Below are 22,800 nucleotides of genomic sequence, written 5' to 3'. Positions count from 1 at the left end.
TGTGGCATTTAAAAAGTTTTGAGACATAATTTCTAGGTGATTTAATCATTTTATTAGTAATGCCAGTATTTTAAGAAAAGTATAGTCATTTGGCCCTTTTTCTCTGAGACAAAAATAATCTTGGCGCCAAAACACTGGTTATGAATAACCATTTCACTCAGGGTAAAATCAAGCTCAAAGTGTTTACATGACTGTTTACATGATAGAAAAAAGAGTGGTGAAATTCAACTTTCTGTATTCAAAAATATTACAAATGTTCTTTAAGCTACAAAAATTTGCCATGTATTTTGATTATTGTAACAAAGATATATGAAAAACACTACCTCCATATGTCATTATCTAATCCCTTTTGAAACAGTTTTTTGAAAGATGAGATTAAGTTGGATCTAAAATCAAGTAGAATTATTGATTTTAGACTGGTATAAAATACATTTTTTGTATTATTATGGCAAAGCAAAAATATTAAAATACTATATCTAAAGCTTTGATGTAAATTTCTTTATAATAATAAGTTTGACTGAAAAGACTAAACTAAAACTTAGCCCTATAAAAGAGAAGCAGGTCTTAAGGACAGATTGTGTTCAGAGTCTAGTTCTGGGCTAAAGTGAACCCATAAATCTGATTCCACCCCAAGTCACCATCCCAGAGACACTAAAGAGCTCATAAAATAATCTGGTAAACCTATAATGTCTGAATTCAATTGGGGGTAAAAATTGAAATTATTTCAAATCAGAAACTCACAAAATATAATTGCTTAAGATGACAGATTTGGAATACTAATCCCCTTGCTTAGTTTAAAACCCAGAGAAGTTAAACAATGTTAAGCCCCCCACCTAGGTATAATATTAGTGATCAAGTTTGGATTTGGATCCAAGTGATTTTGACTCCAAGTCTATCACTCTTCACTCTTCTAAGAAACTTAAGCATCATCTTAGATGGATCTACGAAATCACTCTGCCTCTCCCACTATGGATGACAGAACTGTCCCAGTCTTTTGGAAATTGTTGATTCTTTACACTGCCCATCATTTATATCAAGTTAGGTAAAAGATGATAATAATTCTCTGAGATTTGCTATCCAAAGTCCTCAAAGGTGCTAGATAGCAAAATATTTTCCTCCCTACTATCACAAAATATTCTGTTATCTGACAATAAGGGAAAACACTTACTTTTTTATCTAAGTGAAGCAACAAGTGCTATTCCTACAGACTTTTGTAAATGTCTTTTGTTTTCTCTTTGTAAAGTAGAGAACTTGCCAAATCTCTATCCCTTTTTCCCCCCTTAAGTAAAAAAAAGAAAAAAAATCAACTATACTCCTAATACGCAGATCCTCTCTCTCCCCTTCCTTTAAAGATACTATAAATTAACTTTAATCTAAGGTTTAAAAACCCAACATCTAAAATTCAAAAAGAAATTATAAATTCAAATACTACCTTCAATAATATACAAGTAACTTCCCTATTCTTCTCTGCTATAGCTTCCCATATCCTCTAAACATCAACTTAAAGGAAAAAAGAAATAACTCTAGATATAAATTAACTTTGCCACTGATTTCTAATTCTTAAGATACTGTTCTCTGAACATCTTGCCTTTAAAAACAAAACAAAACAAAACAAAAAACTAAAATCTAATGAAATTTGCTTTTATCAGCTGGATATGATTGGGGTATTTCTATGACTTATTTACAAAACAACTTGTTCTTCTGACCAAGGTTTATCAAAGCCTCTGGCCCACTTGACAAATAAAACGGTATTACAGCTTCTTCACCGTCTTGCCTCTAACCTTTTGCAACCATCAAAAAAACAGAATAAAAAGACTTTTTTAATAACCTCACTTTTTTTTCCATAATAGAGAAAAAGTCACAATTTTTGGAGCTAATTATATATTCTCACGTGAAACAAAATATAATCATTGTACAGAAATGAATTCGAACACAATTCATTTCTATATAAATTCCTTCTACATATTTCCAAAACAGAGAAAGAAAGAGCATGTTATTTTAAAATTTGTACGTACATTAAAAAAACGATTTAGGATTTAGATTATCTTCTTTGTAGACGTTCAGGGAAATTTTGACTTAATAGTTATTCCTTGAAATCCTGCTGGTATTCAAAAATGACTATATTGAACAGCTAATTTATTGTCCTAAACTTTTTTTCAAAATAAAATCCTGAGAAGCTAGAAGGAGGTGGAACTTGAGTTGCATACTTATTGGAGTAAAATATTAGAATGAAATATCAAAATAATTTAAGAATAAGCTTGTTAGCTATATAGATAATTTCAAAGATCTCAAATCACTCACCAAATTGATTCCAAAGGCTTTCATCAAAGCTCAAGATAGACATAGTAATAAGTATTTTATACATATGTAAATTACACTTTTGGTTATAATGCTCCTAGAATACTGAAACATTATCCACTCCCCTAAAGTTCAATAGTGAAACATCTTTGTTTGCTAGAAGAGGGAATTGGCAATCAATATGGTACACTTGAGCTAAACTTAATTTAATTCTGAACAAGTCAGTAAACAAAAATTCTTTAAGAGTAAAGAATTCAGATTAAAGGACAATTTTTAACTAGATAACACTGTATACTTACTGCGTCTGAAGTTTTGCTTGGATTTGGATTATTGCTTGGATTAGAAGAATGTGAATTTGAACTATGAAGAGCACTGTGGTTATGTGAATTTTCTTGTGGAGAGTAACTGGTCCCTAAAAAGAAATTATTTTTCAAATTAAATTTGTATAGAAGTATAATATAAAACTTTGTCTCTATATTTTATTCTGACTCAAAGATGTAAAAACTAAATTTATAATCTTATTATCTATAAATAACTAAACTTGTCAAAATATTGTAAATGCGATAGTCCTAAAGACACAATTTGGCTCATATATACCATGTAATAGAATACATTATACTTTTGGGAAAATCTCAGCTATAATTTTCAAGAATCTGTTAACTAGTAAACTAGTTAAGATAGCTAGCTGTGCTAACATTGTAGTTTGGCATAATGTGACACTTTACTTATTATAAAAAAGTTTAACTACCCCAAACAAATTACTCAAAGAATGACTATCCATGCCATAAAATTACTTGTTTTACAGATGAATTCAACTATAGAATTTCTTTAAACTAACATATTCCTTTGTTGGTTTAATTCACCCCCAAAATTGCAGAACTTTTATGAAAAGAGGTAATCTTGCACTGTAAAAGCAATTTAAGGAATTAACCAATAAAAACTTAATTAAGCCCTATGTATAAAGATACTGTGTGAAATAAAAAAGTATAAATAGGCCAAAAGTTAATTGCAACTAAATGATAATCCATCTGGAAAAACAAAATATAAACTCACAAAGACATTAACAATACAATAGTTTAAGAAATTTCACCAGGCAGAGATTATTAATAGACAAAAATATAGTTCAGGCATTTATTTAAATATACATATACAGGTTGCCTAGCTGAGATGGCTGGAGAAAGCTGTTGTCAAAGAAGATGGAATGGATAACACATGGGTAGATAAAGTAAGAGTTGAAGCCCAGGCAAGTGTAGGAAAATGAAGAACATGTAAACCATTTGTCTGAAGCAGAAAATTTTAAAAAGAGAATAATGAAAGATAAAGCTGTAAAAAAAGACAGGTTTGGACCATATCTTAGAATGTTACACTATTATGTTTAAGTGTTATTTGGTAGGAAATTATTTCTAAACAAGGGAATCAAAGCATCAAAATAATCTTTGAGAACCCTTAACCTTATAGCAATGTGCAGGACAGATTACAAGAGATAAAGATTAATTAAGATGCTATTGCACTAGTCTTGGTACAAGAGAACAGCACAATACTGTGATCAGAGAATTTAAAACTCAACCATAATGTGGAAAAAATATTCCTACAAGACAAAAGATGGTATTCTCAGGCATTTATGAGACTAAACTTGATAATGACATAAACTTCAAGTGACATCTTAAACTTTGTTAACTTCTTAGGCTACACCACACTACCCTTTTTCCTATTAAACTCTTAAGAACTAGTCCCTCTCTCCAGCGGGTACCATTTATTGTTTCTAACCATGGTTTTATCTATTCCTGGCTTATTCCCCTATCACTGTCTCTGAAGCAAATGCATAACTCTTTTGCAACAATTTAAAAAACATACACTTGATGGAACTATGAATTTATCTAGCCATTTTGAAAAGCAGTTTGAAATTATGCCCAAAAAACTTATAAAACTGTGTACATCCTATGACCCAATAGTATTGCTTCCCAATACTATTTTTCTGTTTCGCAAGCTTATCAGGGAAAGAGGAAAAGAACTGTCATATTCTAGAATATTTATGGCAGCTCTCTTTGGCGTGGCAAAGAATTGGAAATTGAAGTGAGGTCCATCAATTGGATAAAAGGTAAGCAAGCCATAGCGTATGATTTGTGATGAAATATTATGTGCTGTAAGAAAAAATGAGGTTCATTTTAGAAAAACATGCAAAGACTTGCATGAAGCAATAAAGAATGAAATGAGCAGATTTACTGTATACAGTTAGAGCAACAGTTTGTAGAGCAATTGTGAATGAAGTTTTTAAGAGTATTATTATAAATATTCAAATCAACTACAAAAGACCCATGAAAGAAGATGTCATCTACCTCCAGAGAAAGAGGTGATAAATAGATGCACACTTACTATGGTTACATACACACAAGTATTTGTGTCAAATGGTGGGCTTCTCTGGTGCAAAGTGGGGAGAAAGATAGTTCAGAATGTAAAATTCAACAACAAATTTTTTTCTCATAACCACATAATTTGGGTTTTTTGGTTGCTGTTGTGGTTTTACTTAGTGGGAGAAAAAAAAAACCAAGTTATAAAAAACAATCAAGTAAGATTCTCACCTACATTTCAGATATAAGTCCAATAAAAGCTAATCTTATAATGAAAATTTTTCTATTTTTTTTCCTGAGAAATACTACATGAGTGGCAACAGTAGAAAAGAATGGGGGGAGGGGGAGAACAGTTTTGAGCATTATGCTCTGCTCTTCTCTTCCCACACAAAAATTATCTTTACCCTTTGATCCAGCAGTGTTTCTACTGGGCTTATATCTCAAAGAGATACTAAAGAAGGGAAAGGGACCTGTATGTGCCAAAATGTTTGTGGCAGCCCTGTTTGTAGTGGCTAGAAACTGGAAATTGAATGGATGCCCATCAATTGGAGAATGGTTGAGTAAATTGTGGTATATGAACATTATGGAATATTATTGTTCTGTGAGAAATGACCAGCAGGATGAATACAGAGAGGACTAGTGAGACTTACATGAACTGATGCCAAGTGAAATGAGCAGAACCAGATCATTATATACCTCAACAATGATACTGTATGAGGATGTATTCTGATGGAAATAGATTTCTTCGACAAAGAGATTTAACTCAGTTTCAATTGATCAAGGATGGACAGAAGCAGCTATACCCAAAGAAAGAACACTGGGAAATGAATGTAAACTGCTTGCATTTTTGTTTTTCTTCCCAGGTTATTTCTAACTTCTGAATCCAACTCTTCCTGTGCAACAAGAGAACTGTTTGGTTCTGCACATATATATTGTATCTAGGATGTACTTGTTTTATTTAACTTGTATAAGACTGCTGGCCATCTGGGGGAGGGGGTGAAGGGAGGGAGGGGAAAAGTCGGAACAGATGTGAGTGCAAGGGATAATGTTGTAAAAAAAATTACCAAGGCATGGGCTCTGTCAATAAAAAGTTTATATATATATATTCCAGTAACAGGTGAGAAGGAATAAAGGAGAAGCAGAAAACAAAGTCTGAAGCTACAATGAAAATGAATGAAAATGGAGTGGGGAGGTTAATTCCATGAACAGAGGTTCCTGAGCAGCAATTCACAAATATTTCTTTTCAACTCACATTTATTCAGTGCCTATCAAGTATAAAGAAAGCACTATCCTAGATTCTAAGATAGAAAATGTATATATCATATGAGGACTGCCAAGATTGAAATCAAAAGGAAAAAGATTTTTGTTAGGTTTCCTATGGTACCAATAATAGCTAACTAGAACTTTACAGTTTGTAAAGCACTTGGCATCTATTATCCCACTTTATGCATACAATTTTATTATCCCCATGTTACAGATGAGAAACTGAGGCTCAGAGAGATTAAATAATTTGCTAAAGATCAAGAAAGCTAATAGTTATCTAAATTTAGGTCTTTCTGACTCTGAGTTCAGCTATCAGTGGATAGTTTAGATATGAAATACACCTATACAAATACACATACATACACATTCAAGCATGAGGTTTTGAAAAACCTGAAAAACAGGCTAAAGCTTTGGTACCAATTAATACTATCATGCTACAAATGGAAAACAATACTATACTGGCAAAAAGTAACAGAGATAAATCGTCTTCCCTGGGGATGTCTCACTTTATGAGCTTCTTTCTAGTCAGCACATCATCAATCTATGAAATAGCTATGTAAATACACCTTCCAGACAAATGTCTAAGAATTATGCAATTTATTTATACTACTATACATTTGTTTTGTATGTAATCTCAACTGTCCTGATTAAACAAATTATTATAAGAAATCCAGAGTTCCAAGAAATAAGCAGAGATTTCTAAAAAGAATAATTAGATATTTTAAATTTATTGTTATTGTTAGAAAAGAGCAGGAGTTAACAAAATAGAAGACTAATTCTAGGCTCTATCCTCCTGAACTAAATTGCCACCAGTTAAGTCCAGGATTAATCAGAATTTGCCAAACAAGGCTTCTATACGCCATAAGCAAAACATCCTTGCTGTTCGGTTTCTAAGCAGATTAAAAAAATATATTGAAAATAAAACCAATTAGATGTTACTTAATTTAAATTAGATGAAAATTCAAAAGGGAAACTAAGTAAACCATACTTTGGTTTACATAAACATAACATAAACATAAACCATACATTTGGTACCCTTCACCCCTTAATTTGGTACAATTCATTTCCTGCAACTGAAAAACCTCCTGGGAATTTCTAATCTTCTGAAAATTAAAGGTTAACATTTCTCATAATGACAATGATCACTCTTGATTATCTTGTTGCTCCAGAATGTTTCTCAGAAAATATCCTAGGGATTTTCTACATATTAAGTCTCATTTCTTAAAGTAAAAAAATTTAGAGGTTATTACTTCAATCATCTCATTTTAGAGATAAGAAAACTGAAGACTTGAGAGATTTAAATAAACTGGGAAGAAAAGAGAATAAATCAATCTATTTCCAAGTCTTGTGTGCTTTCTACAACATGGCTGTGTCTATCATTAGTTCAAATAACATGAGGTAAGGCCATAAAAAATTATAGAATTCTAGAGATACAGTACAACCAAATGATCTGGCATGAAATAATGAACTATAGATGTAAACATTTGTTCAGTTAAAGTGGTCATGTATAAAAAACTGATACACTAGTTTTAAAAGGCATATGAAGAAGGGAGAAATAATAGGACTAAAAAAAGAATGTATAGATAGCGTCACGTTCATATCTGAGAAGTAAAAACTTAGAAGTTTCAATCCCATATAGCTCCAATGTAAAGTATGCAGATGATGATTCTTTGGGACATAAGGGGAAAAAATTAGAACTTAAATTTGGTTTTTAATCTAAAAAAGAAAAAAATTAAAACTTTACTAACATTTAGCATAAAAATCAATAATGGTTGCTTGCTTGTTATCTATAAACATGCAATTATCTTTTTAAGCCACTTATCAAAATCTGTAACGCCACTGAATTAGGCATATGTAAACTGTAATATATTGCAATATGCTGAAGTAAGACAGTTAAATGAAAATACCATTGTCTACTTCTGTATTAAGGGATATAACTAGTAAACTATATTCAACAAAAATTTTGAAACACTTCTATAAAAGTGGTCTTAATTGAATGCTAGTGAAATATAATTATAATTGGTAATAAAAATGTGAATCAGTTTATCTTATAAAAAATAATGCAGTTATATACTAATATGCCATATAAATAAAAGCTTTTTAAATGGTTTTTGTGGACTGTAATTAAACAATCTGATTTTTATTTTATTATTAGGAAGTTGGTTTTTTGAATATTTTCTTAAAAACATAACTTTTATTAAGCAGCTGCTGGATTACATAGACAATGGTATCCTCATTTAACTGTCTATTTCAGTATAATGCAATGTGCTACAATTTATGTACTTAGTTCAATGGATTTACAGATTTGACTACTGAATTAAAGATAATTGCAGGATGAAGATGCTATTAATAATGGGAGCAAAAGTGAACAATAAATGAATGTATCAATGAATAAATATTTATTAAGCATTTACATGCTGTGCACGGTGCTTCGTACATAGGATACAAATATTATAACAAAAAATCAGTTCCTGTGTACAAGTTTACATTCTAAAGGGGAAAGAGAACACACAGAGCAGTTGTGATTAAGGACTGGTGTTTTATTCTGTGATGGTTTAGGTGGTGGGAGGAAATGGTACACATAGGGCAACAGGCAAAAAAATGACAGGTATGGGTAGAATGGCTAGAGAAGCTGAAGCATAGTCTGATAACAGTAGATATGATAGGCTAATAAGTAGGTTACTCTAGACACATTCAGTTACAAATAAACTGGGCTGGGTCCTAGGATGCAGTTCTCAAGAACTACTGTGGACTGGAAATAAAAAAATAGAGTTGTTGACTAATTTTCAAATTCTTGGTATATGCTTATGAAGAAAAATGATGAATTAACTAGATCAGACTTTAGAAAGTCTGATACTCTGATACTATGTAGTAAACAACAATCAGTTAACAAGCATTCATTATGCAGTCTGCACATTATCTGGTCTGATTCTAATACAAGTTTCAAATTATGCTCATTCTTTAAGCTGAAAATTACAGACATTTAAAAATACAATAAAATAAAATGTTTCTCTGGCTTCAGGATGATGCTTGCTTTTCGGAGAAGGGTATTTATGATAAAGCACAGTAATATTTTAGAATGAAAACGTAAGGGGCAGCTAGGTAGTGCATTGGATACAGCATTAGCTCTGAAATCAGGAGGACCCCAGTTCCAATCTTGTCTCAGACACTTGACACTTCCTAACTATGTGACCCTGGGCAAGTCACTTAACCCCAATTGCTTCAGCAAGACAGAGAGAAAGAAACACTCTAACCCAACAGCTGCTAAATGCAAGTTGTTTTTAAATAACTATTCAAAAACCCAACTTCCTAATAATAAATGAGGACTCCATGCATAGCTAGAAGGAATGATGCAAGATATAAAATAAAATTCTGAGAAAATACAAATATTAAATAATTTAAATAGCACTTTAACATTTACAATGAGCTTTACAAATTTATCTCTTATGATCTTTACACCAAGCCAGGGAGGTAGATACTATTATTACTCCATTTTAGAAATGAGGAAATCAAGACAGAGAGAGGTTAAGTGATTTGCCCATGGTCATACAGCTAGAGTCGGAAGCCAAATTTGAAACCAGGAAAACAAGTCTTCCTATTAATCCAGATTTGGAAGCCACCATGTCACCTAATTACCCTGTGATTACATGAGACACAAAGAAATACTGGAATCAAAACATATTTAAAGTAAAAAATAAAATGTAAGTTACCTAACATAATAATAACTGGTCTGGAAAATAAGTCAAATAGAGATCAAAATCACTGGGCTACCACAAAGCAATTATTTGGGGGATGGCGGGGAAGCTTGCACATTGTTTCAAGAAATTATAAAATGAAAACTGCCCTCACTAATTAGAACAAGATAAATATAGATTCCCCAAATATTTCCTGAAAGGAACCCCAAAAACAAACTTCTATGAATGCCAGAGATAAATGTATAATGTTCACAAAGGAAAAAAACTTGCAAATTTTCAGAAAGAAGCATTTCAAGGAATGACAAGTCAAGATTATACAAGGCCTGGCAGCTTCTATTAAAAAAAAAAAAAAAAAAAAAAGAAAGAAAGAAAGATCGAGATCTTATACAATATTACAAAAGGCAAAAGAAAGACGTTTACAACTTAAAAAGAACTTTTTAATTTAGGGGGAAGAGATGGAAGAAATATTTAGGCTGTATAGGAGGATTAACAATAGTAATAAGAAAACAATGAGAGCCAATGAAACACTTCAAAATTCACAGTTCAGAAGGAAGCACAGACAAGCAGGACAATTTCAAAAGTAATGTACAGAAAGAATGTACTTTGAAAAGAAATGCAAGCTGTATGAAATGAAGACTCAGTCTCTTTTGTGTATGCTATCTGTATAGAAATGCTTTTTGTAATATTTAAATTCAAAGTAAAAAAGTATTTTTTAAAAAGATCAATTTTTAGAAAGGTAAGAGGAATTAGCAGTGTTATATGCACTGTCATATTTCAACCCTGTGCTCCTGTAATATAGGTTTGTTTATAGACAGTTGTTTGCATTTTGTCTGCCCCACAAGACTGAGTTCCATTAAGAACAAGAACTGTCTTCTGCCTTTTTTTTTTGGGTATATCCTGCACTTTACACAGTGCTTGTAACATAGCAGATATATTATAGAAGCTTAGTAATTTGGCCATGTTTTTGCTTTATTGATGAGAATTTATTCTGAGATTACAACAGGGGTTATTTCAAGAGTGACTGGAAATATGAAATAAATGGTATTAATAAAACGTTTTATTAATCAACCATAAAGAATTTTTTCAAAATTGTTATTCTAAACCATAAAGATAAAAGACGATAAAAGGCAAAAATATCTTAAAGACCTTAATTTTTTTTCTTTTCTTCACAAAGGAAAAATAATTTGGGAAAAGTGCTAAGAACATGCAAAAGAAATGCTAGTATACAATAAATCAGTAATATCTTTGGCTAACATTAGTTGTATAAGTAATATATGTAATAGTTCAGAACTTTAAACTACATAACATACTAAGAGCTCAACAATGACCAATAACAAATAACCACGAACTATATAATATGTCTTTTACAAAAAATTTATTTTTTACTTAACAAATTTTGTTTTTACAATCCTTTCTAATAAATATATAATAAATAATAATAAAAATAAATAAGTAGGGGGAAAAAACTTCCAACAAAACTAAGTCAACCTATCTACTGTGTTTGATAACATAAGCAACGTTACACATCCATAATTCCCAGCTCTGCAAAGTAGTACTCTTTAAGTAGAAGCTTAAACATTATAATTAAAAGGCAACAACATTCCATTTCATTTGTGGTTACAATTAATACTCTATGTATGGCTTCACTTTGAATGACTTTGTCTTCCAATACTTCTCTAGATTCTTCATATCCATTTTATCTCACAGTACAATAATACTCCATTACAATAATTTACCACAATTAAATTTAAACATTACTCCAGGAGCAGCTAAGTGAGGAGTACTAGCCTTGAAGTCAAGAGGACCTGAGTTCAAACAGGCCTTCTTAGCTATTTAAGGCTTCCTAGCTATGTGAACCTGGGCAAGTCACTTAACTCCAACTGCTGGGAGAGAGGTGGGGAGGAGGGAATACTCCAATCAATGAACTATTTTTTTTTTCCATTTCTTTGCTTCCACAAAAAAAAATGATGCTATGCATATTGAATAAATCTGAATTCTGTTGGCTATGTTCACGTGTCTTTCAAGAAGATCTCTGGAAAATAGGATATGGATATTTTATTTTTCTAACTCTATACTGCTTCCCAGAATGGCCAGAACAAGTCTATTCTCATCATATCAGTCTTTTGGGGAATGAGTGCAACATCAGTTGTTTTAATTTGCAGTTCTATTACTAGTGATTTCAAACAATCTTTCATATAATTAATTGTAAAAGCCTATGATTTTGTTATTAAAGAACTGTTTATTCATATCCATTGAACGTTTATCTATTTGAGAAAGCTTATAAATAAATCATTTTTGTTCTTGGCCATTTCAGTCATGTCTGACTCTTCACAACCCCCTTTTAGGGTTGTCAAATACACTGGATTGATTTACTGTTTCCTTTTCCACCTCACTTTACAGACAAAGAACTGAGGCAAGTAGGGGTAAGTGACTTGCTCAATCCAAGGTTATAAAACACTCATTAGTGTCTGAAGAGAGTGTCTGAAGCCAATGGTTTTCCAGACTCCAAACCCAATGCTCTTCCATTGCAGCACCTTCTTTGTTGTTTCATCAAGTCTTATTTTGTCACCTAGCTAACCACATATCCTGCTTTAAATTAGAATAAAGCCTTTCTGGTAAATTCTTCCTGAATTCTGTATATTGACCTTTCTGGAATCTTCTGACATACAAATAATACTATGTACATTTGTATGTGGATCCGCACATTTAAGACCATGTTTAATTTTTCATTATTCTCCCCATTTCATTTCTGACAAGTATTATTATTGGAAGTTATACTTATTTATGTTAGTCAAAAATATACGACTTTTCACTTTCCCTAATAATTTTCCAATGTAAGAACAATGTACTTTGTAATCTTTAGATTACAAATAGCTTACTTTAAACCTTAAGAAATCAGCATTTTTCAGTTTCATCGTTAAATTTTTTTTTCAAGTATTCTACAAAAAGATCCTTTAGAAATCACAGTAATGATGAGCCATGAATTATTATGTACTTTTAAAAATGTGATAATATAATGGGGAAAAAAAAGACACTACAACAAATAAAGACTCTCACCATCTTTCTTTTAGTCTTTCCTATTGAAACTCCTACTTCTAACCCAGAACAAAATCTCAAATTATCTTCGCAATCATCAAGGACAGACTAAGTTATGTTCAGTATTTTTATAAGCTGAATTCTTAGCAAACTGGCAATCTACATATAATAGGTAAGGTATATCTTAGTTAAATAAGCACACTCCTTTGCCAGAAAATTTACAGTTTATTGTGTAATCACTTAATCCTTGGTTCATTAGTGGGGTTATCTAAAAATAAGAATTATGACAAAGATATGTCCAAGTAAATTCAATTCTCATCAGGAAAAACTATAACATTTGGCAAGCTATCTTTAATAGGAAACTTTATTTCTAAATATTACATGAAGAAATTGGGCAGATAATGAACTAGATAAGTGGGAGACAGTTTTACACAAACTAAAAGGTAAACTTATAATGTTAACAAATCAAACAAAGAGCTTCAGGGTATGTTCAAAATCTCACAGATTAAGCCAATTCTTAATATCTGACACCTATTATTATTAAGAAAGCAAAAAAGCAATTAAAACTCAAATGGCTCAACTGTGGAACAATAATGCTATTATACTGCTGTTAGAGTTATGAACAGGTCCAATTGTCTTAGAGAACATAATAGAATTATGTGATTAGAGTTAAAATCTTCGATCACTTTTGATCCATTTTGATTCCCTCTAAACAGGAATACATTATAAAGTTACTGACAAAAAAAAAAAAAAAAGCAGTCTGTAAGTATTTGTAAGTACATAAACATTTGAATGAACACTATTTGAAATAGATTGCCATCACCTCAAAAAGATAAACAAACCAAAAAAAAAAAAAAAAAAAACAAACAAACAAAACAAACAAACAATGGTCTCTAAATGAAGCAATATTATTGTAAAATAAGAAAATTAAAATGAATTGAAAGCCATATATATACATAAAATAATGCAGAGAAGGGAAAAAGAGGAACCACAAAACAATATTCAAAGTACAACCATGTAATTATAGACAAAACAAAAAACATGATTTTACAGATACTCATAAAACATACATACACACACATACAGATATACATACACATAACACATCAAAAAGGATCACAAGAACAAGGACAATAAACATATCAGTTTATATAAACTTTAAAGTTATGGGATAATAATAAATAATATAAATTTATTCATATGTCAAAGTCTTTAAATGCTCATTTTTCTTGTTTTCTTTTCTAATAATCTCAGTTATCTTAAAACATACTTGACAATGAAAATTAAAACTAAATTCTCACATAAAAAAGCAAAAATCATACTTAGTGATTACAGTTAATTTCAGAAATTATCAAAATTCAATTAACTTAATTTAAATAACTAGAGTCCATTGGAGTATAATATACCTGAGAATGAGAAAAATGTGATACAACAGTTGGAAATTAAATTGCTTTGTAACAATGACTCAAATGAAACGAATACTACTCACTTCTAAAATAGTTAATAGTGGTAGAAGTCTAAACATTCTGAAGCATCTAGTTTCATTTTCTCTTCACTGATAAAAATATAAGCTTTATTTTCTTTCTTAACCTGTTTTTCCATAAAGCCTGCTTAAAGAATCCAGTTAATGAATGGAATCACTTCTAGTAGTAATTCTTTCAGTAGCTCCAAAAAGCCACTTAAACCCATTAAGTACTAAACACTGAAAGATAGTATTACACATTGAGCAGGTGAATTCAGCTTCAGTAAATGGTATATGAGGAAGGTGGGAAAGGAAGGGGGGAGGGGGAGAAGAGGAAAAAAGGGGAGGGACAGAGGGAGAGAAAGAGACAGAAAGTTAAGAGTTGTTGATGTGACAAAGAGGTATGTGATCAAGTAATCAGAGAGCAGAAATATAACCAACATATCCATATAATTTAAGCTTTACCCATTATAGTCCAGACTTTCCCATTCTACTCCCTCCTACTATTCTGCAAACTCCTTACCTTGCACCTCGATTATAAGTGCATTGATCACTCTATACAATTCTAAACAAATCTCATTTTGCCACTAGATAAAATTTATCCCTTCCATAACATCCATCTTTCAGCACACAGATCACTTTACAGTATACCCAAAATATTATCCAGGGAGTGAAAGTCCTACTTTCCCCATTCATTTTAAGTGGGGATAGAGTGATATGCACCAAATGAGTTGGAATCTCTAACACAGAACTCCTTAATTCTTTCACAAAATCCTACCCTTCTTCCCAACCTCTCTATTTCTATGAAAAACACCACCATCCTTTCAGTCATTGAGTTATACTTCACATATTCTAGACTCTTCATTTTTATTCCATATATCAAAACAATTATCCAACTGTTTTGATCTGATGGTCACTCCTCCATTCAATACAGTGAATTCTCATTAATTTTCATTTCTCTCCAAGCTGAGCTGCAAATGTACTTCCCTCGACCATGCTTTCTACTCTTCATTCCTCCCAGCCCAAGGTACCTGTATCCCTATCCCTACTTTTCAGCATCCTAATAAAGGTTTTTTTTTCCCCTTCCCATCTTTAGAATTAAGTTCCTTGAGAGCAGTATTGTTCCTATTTCCAGCTATTTCTTAAGCTTTAATAAATATTAAGTTGACTAACTAGGAGCAAAATTTAATTCCTTCTTGGCAGTTACAATTCTTTACAACTTGGTTCCAATCCACTTTTCTATTTTTTATTACATATTACTTCTCTCTTCCCTCCCACTTGCCCCTTTAATGAACTACTTGCTACTTCTCACCACCATACAAAACACAGCCAAAATATTCAAACATTATAAGAAAATACAAGTATGATACCATTCATTAAGCAGACCCATAAAAGGAGGAATGGGATTTATCAAAATCAGAGACATGAACTTTGCTTATTTTTCCCCACTGCATATGGTGAATAGTAACATAAATACAAACATGATTCCTACTGAAAAGCTCTGATGTTCACTGACTATAATCTAAGACTTGATTATTATACTGAATATCTATCATTAAAAAATTAAATCACCTGTTTTGGCTAACTACACTGACCAAATGAACTGAACTAACAATTAGTATTTACAAATCTCCTCAATAATGTATATAGTTTTCAAACATAAAAGCTTATTTAATCACAATTTTCTCAAGAGAAAAAAGTTCTTTTATATTGGTATTTTTTAAACATATAATAGATTATTTCACCTTCAATTTAACTAATTTTAATCTCTATTTTTACATTTTATAATTTAAAAAATCAGTGCAGTATATAACAGGTAGATAACTAGATAGATTACACAAAGAGCTATATGTACACGTATTTTGGAGGTATGTGTTCAAACCTTTTTTACTGATGGCATATGTGATTAGAAAAGGTTAGGGACCCTTTGCATAAAGAAAAGTCTGCTGACCCAACAGGAATACTTGAGTAAGAATCTTACCTCAGACACTATTTATGTGACTGTGCAAAACACTTAATCACTGTAAGTAACATGTATAATGGGAAGAATAAGAGCACATGGTTATAGTTCATGAGAATCAAATAAGATGCTATATATAACACACAAACTTATATAAATTGCTAGCCATTATTAAAGATGCTAAATCCTAAATTTAAATGAAAAATTATGCCTAAATCTACTCTATAGAATGCAGGGGAGGGAAGATTTAGCATGTGTAGGCATAAAGGTTAATAAGGTTTCATCTTATGGTAATACCTAGCTCATCTTTATGATTGTCAGCAATTATGGATTTTGGTATCAGCATATTAGTTTAAAACAACAATAGCAACTACAAAAATCAGAAGAAGCTAAGTGATACAATGGATAGTATGCTGGTCTTAGAGGCAGAAAGACTTCCTCAGATCTATCCTCAAATATTTAATAGCTGGATGACTCTCCAAAGTCATTTAACCAGTTCGGCTCAATTTCATCAACTGTAAAAAAAGAACAATAGCGGTACCTACCTCCCAAGATATTGGTAAGGATCAATAAAGTAATTAGAACAATGACCGATACATAGTAGACACTTAATGTTTTTTCCTCTCTCCCAACCCCCAATCTTTGTCAAATGAGTGATTGTAGATACACTTTTCAAATCATTACTAAATAATCACTCAATGGAAATAACATTAAGAACTAACAAGCACCAAACAGATTTTGGTGCTCTGTAAGACCCACAGAACTGTTCTACCTCTCCCTAATCTTGCTGCTGTTTTTTTTCTTCTCCACTATCATACCAGAGTATATAAAGATTTTATGTGGTTATGTGGTTTAGTGAACAAGATTTCACTAATGATTGTTTCAGGAAAACCTAATCATTTTCATTTCACACTATCTTCTACTCTTTCTGCTTTTCTTCTTTTTTGGCTCCTATCACTTCTTTCATTCATCTTTACTTTCCCCAAGAAGAAAATTAAATATAAAAATATCAGCAGCGTAAGAAAAATTTAATTTAACATTGAATGTTATGTAAAAGAAAATGAAACATTAAACACAGAGAGGATGCTTTCTAATAAATCAATCAGCTTTTTCTTTGTATCTTTACTTCTGAATTCAACAGATCTATATATTCAAGTTCTAATCTTTCTCTCCTGAGTTCTTATTAAACAACCAGATGTCCTATAGGTATCTCAAATTGACTATGTCTAAAATAAATCATTACCTTTTACCAGAAACCCATAGTTCTTTCCAATTTCATTGCCAAAAGGAGCATTATTCTTCCTGTAATCTAGATTCACAATGTAGGAATTACTCTTTACTCCTCACTCTCCATGACTGACACTATCTTTTCCTCATTATGCCTATCTCCAATCATCTTCCAAGTCTTATCAATGTTTTTCATGACATTTCTAATACCCCAACCCTTTTGTTATTCAATCCTAAGTCACACCATCATCACATTTCACCTGCACTAGTGAAAAAGATTAATGGTGGACAAGTTCTTCTTAGTGTTGATTCATTGATTTGGTGTTCATGGAAACTGAAAATTTCTTGTTTCTTTATATTCACTCCTATCCCTGGCATGAATAAGAATGAACCTCTAAATGGTTTAAAAGGAAAAAAAAACTGTAAAGGCTTATGTGAATTGATGTTGTCAAATAAGGAGAACCAGAACAATTTATACAATAATAGCAATACAACAATTGTATAAAGAAAAAGACAACATTGAAAGACTGGGGAACTCTGATCAACACAATCACTAACCATAATTCAAGAGCACTCAAAATAGAACATGCTACCCACCTCCTGATAAAAGTAATAGACTACACTTTGATACTTTTTTTGGGGGGGAAGAAATAACCCATGAAGAAATTTGCCTTGCTTTCCCAATGGGGGAAGGGATGGAGTGGAAGACAGAGAAGGCAAACATGAAAATAAAATTCCCTATCCATTACTATGAAAGCCACATTTATCAGGTTCCTTTTTTTTCAAAGTATGATTTTTAATATTCAGTCTCTGTATTCATTTTGTGTTTATTACAGTATAAAATATAAAATATTAGATAATCTATGTTTAGGGGTTCATAAAACATTGAATTCAGTTATTTCTGATTCTTTGTTTTCTTCATGGATCTACTTTTCTAGTTTTGTTTTTTAAACTAATATGGTTTTGATGACTATGGCTTTACATTATGGGGCCATATGAAAGTTTGAGGTCTGAAAGTGATTCCCCCTTCATTTCCACTTTTCTCATTATTCCTAGGTGTTTTGTATTCCTTTAATAAATGTCCCTTTATTGTTTTGTCCAGTTATGTATTACGTCCTGAGTAATTTAATTAATCTAACACTAAACAAAGCCCTTACTGAAGCAAAGCAATCCTTTAACTCCCTCCATAACTGCTTTACTATCAAATTCATCAGAGGCTTTTCCAAAACTTTTCCCCCTTTCTCAAACCCTTCACAACCCTAATCTTCTGACCTTCTTAAATGACCCTGTCTCTTTCAATGAAAAAACTCAGGTCAGTCCAAAGAGCTCTCTCTTCTCCCCTCCTCTTCATCTAGCATTAATCAGATACCTTCTATAAATATCTCCTAACACCCCCATCTCATATGAAGGGTGAGCCTTTCTCCTTGCCAAGGCAAACCCTTGTAACATGCACATGTGATCCCATTCTACTCCGCAGCCACCATCAAATTGCATCCCCTGACACACCTCCCCTGACTCTTTGATTCTTCAGTCTCCTGGCTATTTCTCTATTGTTTACAATGCCCATGTCTACCCCACCCTCAAAAAATAGCTACATTTGATCCATCCAAATCCACTAAGTTACTGTGCTCTATCTCTCCTCCCTATGGTGGCTAAACCTCTTAAGAAGTCCAGTCTATGGAAGCTTTCCCAGTAAGATCAGGAGTGAAACAAGGTTGTCCACTATCACTATTATTATTTAACATTGTATTAGAAATGCTAGCATCGGCAATAAGAGTCAAGAAAGGGATTAAAGGAATTAGAGAAAGTAATGAGAACATGATATACTTAAGAGAACCCCAGAGCTTCTACTAAAAAGCTATTATAAATAATTCATAACTTTAGCAAAATTGCAGGATACAAAATAAATCCACATAAATCCTCAGCATTTTTATATATCACCAACAAAATTCAACAGCAAGAGATACAAAGAGAAATTCCATTCAAAATAACTGTCGACAGCATAAAATATTTGGGAATCTATCTACCAAAGGAAAGACAGGAATTATATGAGCAAAATTACAAAAAACTTTCTACACAAATAAAGTCAGATTTAAATAATTGGAAAAATATTAAATGCTCTTGGATAAGCAAAGCGAATATAATAAAGATGACAATACTCCCTAAATGAATCTATTTATTTAGTGCTATACCAATCAGACTCCCAAGAAAATATTTTAATGATCTAGAAAAAATAACAAAATTCATATGGAAGAACAAAATGTCAAGAAATTCAAGGGAATTAATGAAAAAAAAAAAATCAAATGAAGGTGGCCTAGTTGTACCTGATCTAAAACTATATTATAAAGCAGCAGTCACCAAAACCATTCGATAATGACTAAGAAATAGATTAGTTGATCAGTTGAATAGATTAGATTCACAAGACAAAATAGCCAACTATAGCAATCTACTGTTTGACAAACCCAAAGATCCTAATTTTGGGTATAGGAATTCATTATTTGACAAAAACTGCTGGAAAAACTGGAAATTAGTATGGCAGAAATTAGGCATGGACCCACACAACACCATATACCAAGATAAGATCAAAATGGGTCCATGATTTAGGCAAAAAGAACGAGATTATAAATAAATTAGAGGAACATAGGATAGTTTACCTCTCAGACTTGTGGAGAAGAAGAAATTTGTGACCAAAGATGAACTAGAGATCATTATTGATCACAAAATAGAAAATTGATTATATCAAATTAAAAGGCCTTTGTACAAATAAAACTAATACAAACAAGATTAGAAGGGAAGCAACAAACTGGGAAAACATTTTCACAGTTAAAGGTTCTGATAAAGGCCCCATTTCCAAAATATATAGAGAATTGACTCTAATTTATAAGAAATCAAGCCATTCTCCAATTGATAAATGATCAAAGGATATGAACAGACAATTTTCAGATGAGGAAATTGAAACTATTTCTAGCCATATGAAAAGATGCTCCAAGTCATTATTAATCAGAGAAATGCAAATTAAGACAACTCTGAGATACCACTACACACTTGTCAAACTGGCTAGAATGATAGGGAAAGACAATGCGGAATGTTGGAGAGGGTGTGGGAAAACTGGGACACTGATACATTGTTGGTGGATTTGTGAACGAATCCAACCATTCTCGAGAGCCATCTGCAATTATGCCCCAAAAGTTATCAAACTGGACATACCCTTTGATACAGCAGTACTACTACTGGGCTTATATCCCAAAATGATACTAAAAAAGGAAAAGTGCCAAAATATTTGTGGCAACTCTCTTTGCAGTGGCTAGAAATTGGGAAATGAATGGATGCCCATCAATTGGAGAATGATTGGGTAAATTGTGGTATATGAATGTTATGGAATATTATTGTTTTGTAAGAAATGACCAGCAGGATGAAAACAGAGAGGCTTGAAGAGACTTACATGAACTGATGCTAAGTGAAATGAACAGAACCAGGAGATCATTATATACTTCAACAACGACACAGTATGAGGATATATTCTGATGGAATTGGATTTCTTCAACAAAGAGAAGATCTAACTCAGTTTCATTGATCAATGATGGACAGAAGCAGCTACACCCAAGAACAGTGGGAAATGAATGTAAACTGTTTGTCTTTTTGTTTTTCTTCCTGGGTTATTTTTACCTTCTGAATCCAATTCTTCCTGTGCAACAAGAGAACTGTTCGGTTCTACACACATATATTGTATCTAGGATATACTGTGACATATTTAATATGTATAGGACTGCTTGCCATCTTGGGGAGGGGATAGAAGGAGGGAGGAGAAAAGTCTGAATAGGAGTGAGTGCAAGGGATAATGTTGTAAAAAATTACCCAGGCATGAGTTCTGCCAATAAAAAGTTATAATTATTAAAACAAACAAAAAACAAAAACAAAACAAAACAAACAAACAAAAACAACAACAACAACAACAAAAAAAAAAAAACCCGAAGTCCAATCTACAAAAGATTCCTACACGCTTCTCTTAATTCTGCAAGGCTGGCTTCGAACCTTCAACTAAAATCGTTAGCTCCAGTAATACTAATGATCTCTTAAGTACCAAATCTTAGAGCCTATTCACATTTCTCTTCCTTCTTGACCTCTCTGCAGTCTTCTCTGACACTGTTGACAGCCCTGATGCAAACCCTCATTACCTCGCACCAGAACTATTAGAACTGGATGGTCTCTCTGGGGGAAATTTCTCCCCATTCCAATCCATACTCCATGGAACTACCTAATCAATCTGCCTAAAGTGGCCATTCTCCTATTCAAAAACTTACAATGGGTCCCTGTGCTCCTGCAAGATCAAATATTAAATCCTATTTGGTTTCTTAAGCATTTTATAACCTGGCCCATTCTTAATTTTCAGTTCTTATTATACCTTCTGTGTTATTTTCTCCACCAGATACTCCAGCTTCCATTTCTAGTATTTTCTCTGATTGTTCCCCCTGCATGCACCACTCTCCCTCATCTGTCTCCTGACTTCCCCTGAATTCCTCCCCTTAAAATCTCACTTAAAATTGTTGCTGTTGTTCAGTCATTTCAGTGTTGTCTGATTCTTTTGTTACCCCATTTGGGGTTTTCTTAGCAAGGATACTAGACTAGTTTGTCATTTTTTTTCCTCCAGCTCATTTTATTAATAAGGAAACTGGGTTAAGGGACTAGCCCAGGGTCACACAGCCAGTGAGTATCTGAAGCTGGATTGGAATTCGTGAACTCCTGAATCCAGGATGGGTTACTCTATCCATTGAACTCCTAGCTATTTCTTTTTATTTTTTTAAAGACTACATCCAATAGAGTGAATATTTCTTGAGTATAAATAATTTCATTTTTGAATTTATTTCTAACAATAAGCTGGAGAGTAGGTGGCATATAGTAGACAATTAACAAGTGATTACTGATTGAAGAAGCATATTATACAAACAAAATGACCAAAATGCTCGTTCTTTAATTCAGACTTTCTAAAACCCTCCCTAAAGAGGTCTTATATGTGCCAAAATACTAATAGCAGCAATTTCTCTAGTAGCAAGAATCAGAAACATAGTAAAAGCCTTTTGTTAGGGAATGCATAAGTAGTCTTAATCACTGAATAGGTGCAGCTTCAGTCAAACGGAGGCCAGTTAAAGACCTTAGCTTAAAAAGGCCAGATGTCCCACTGCATTCAGGACCATCTCTAATGTCCTGATCCATTATCTGGCCACCAGTTCCAGATGGCTCTGGAAGAGAAAGCCTAGTGACTTTGCACAGCTCTCCCTCAATCAAATCCAATTCACTTGAATGTCATGGTATCACCTCTCTGATGTCATGGTCCTCTTTGAGAATGAAGGGCAAACAACAAGAAGATGGAATATTACAACAAGAAACAAAATTAAATGCTATGAAATTATAATCATTATGCTTGGACTGACAGAAAAAGTGTAAGATGCTAAATGAAATGAACAGAACCAGGAGATCATTATATACTTCAACAACAATACTGTATGAGGATGT

At 32.4% G+C, this 22,800-nt stretch overlaps 1 protein-coding gene across 6 annotated transcripts in view; it reads right to left on the bottom strand.

Moving 5' to 3' along the window:
• The window catches only part of WAC (WW domain containing adaptor with coiled-coil), a 114,656-nt gene that overhangs the window by 52,179 nt on the left and 39,677 nt on the right, over positions 1 to 22,800 (bottom strand). For all 6 annotated transcript variants that reach the window (XM_052000270.1, XM_052000269.1, XM_052000273.1 and 3 more), the window contains exon 4: positions 2,598 to 2,710. In XM_052000270.1, coding sequence (XP_051856230.1) covers positions 2,598 to 2,710 — 113 coding nt within the window. The remainder of the gene's footprint in view (positions 1 to 2,597; positions 2,711 to 22,800) is intronic.

This window comes from Antechinus flavipes, chromosome 5 (assembly GCF_016432865.1).
Source record: "Antechinus flavipes isolate AdamAnt ecotype Samford, QLD, Australia chromosome 5, AdamAnt_v2, whole genome shotgun sequence".
Taxonomy (NCBI): domain Eukaryota; kingdom Metazoa; phylum Chordata; class Mammalia; order Dasyuromorphia; family Dasyuridae; genus Antechinus; species Antechinus flavipes.
This window is presented reverse-complemented; position numbering and strand designations above follow the sequence as displayed.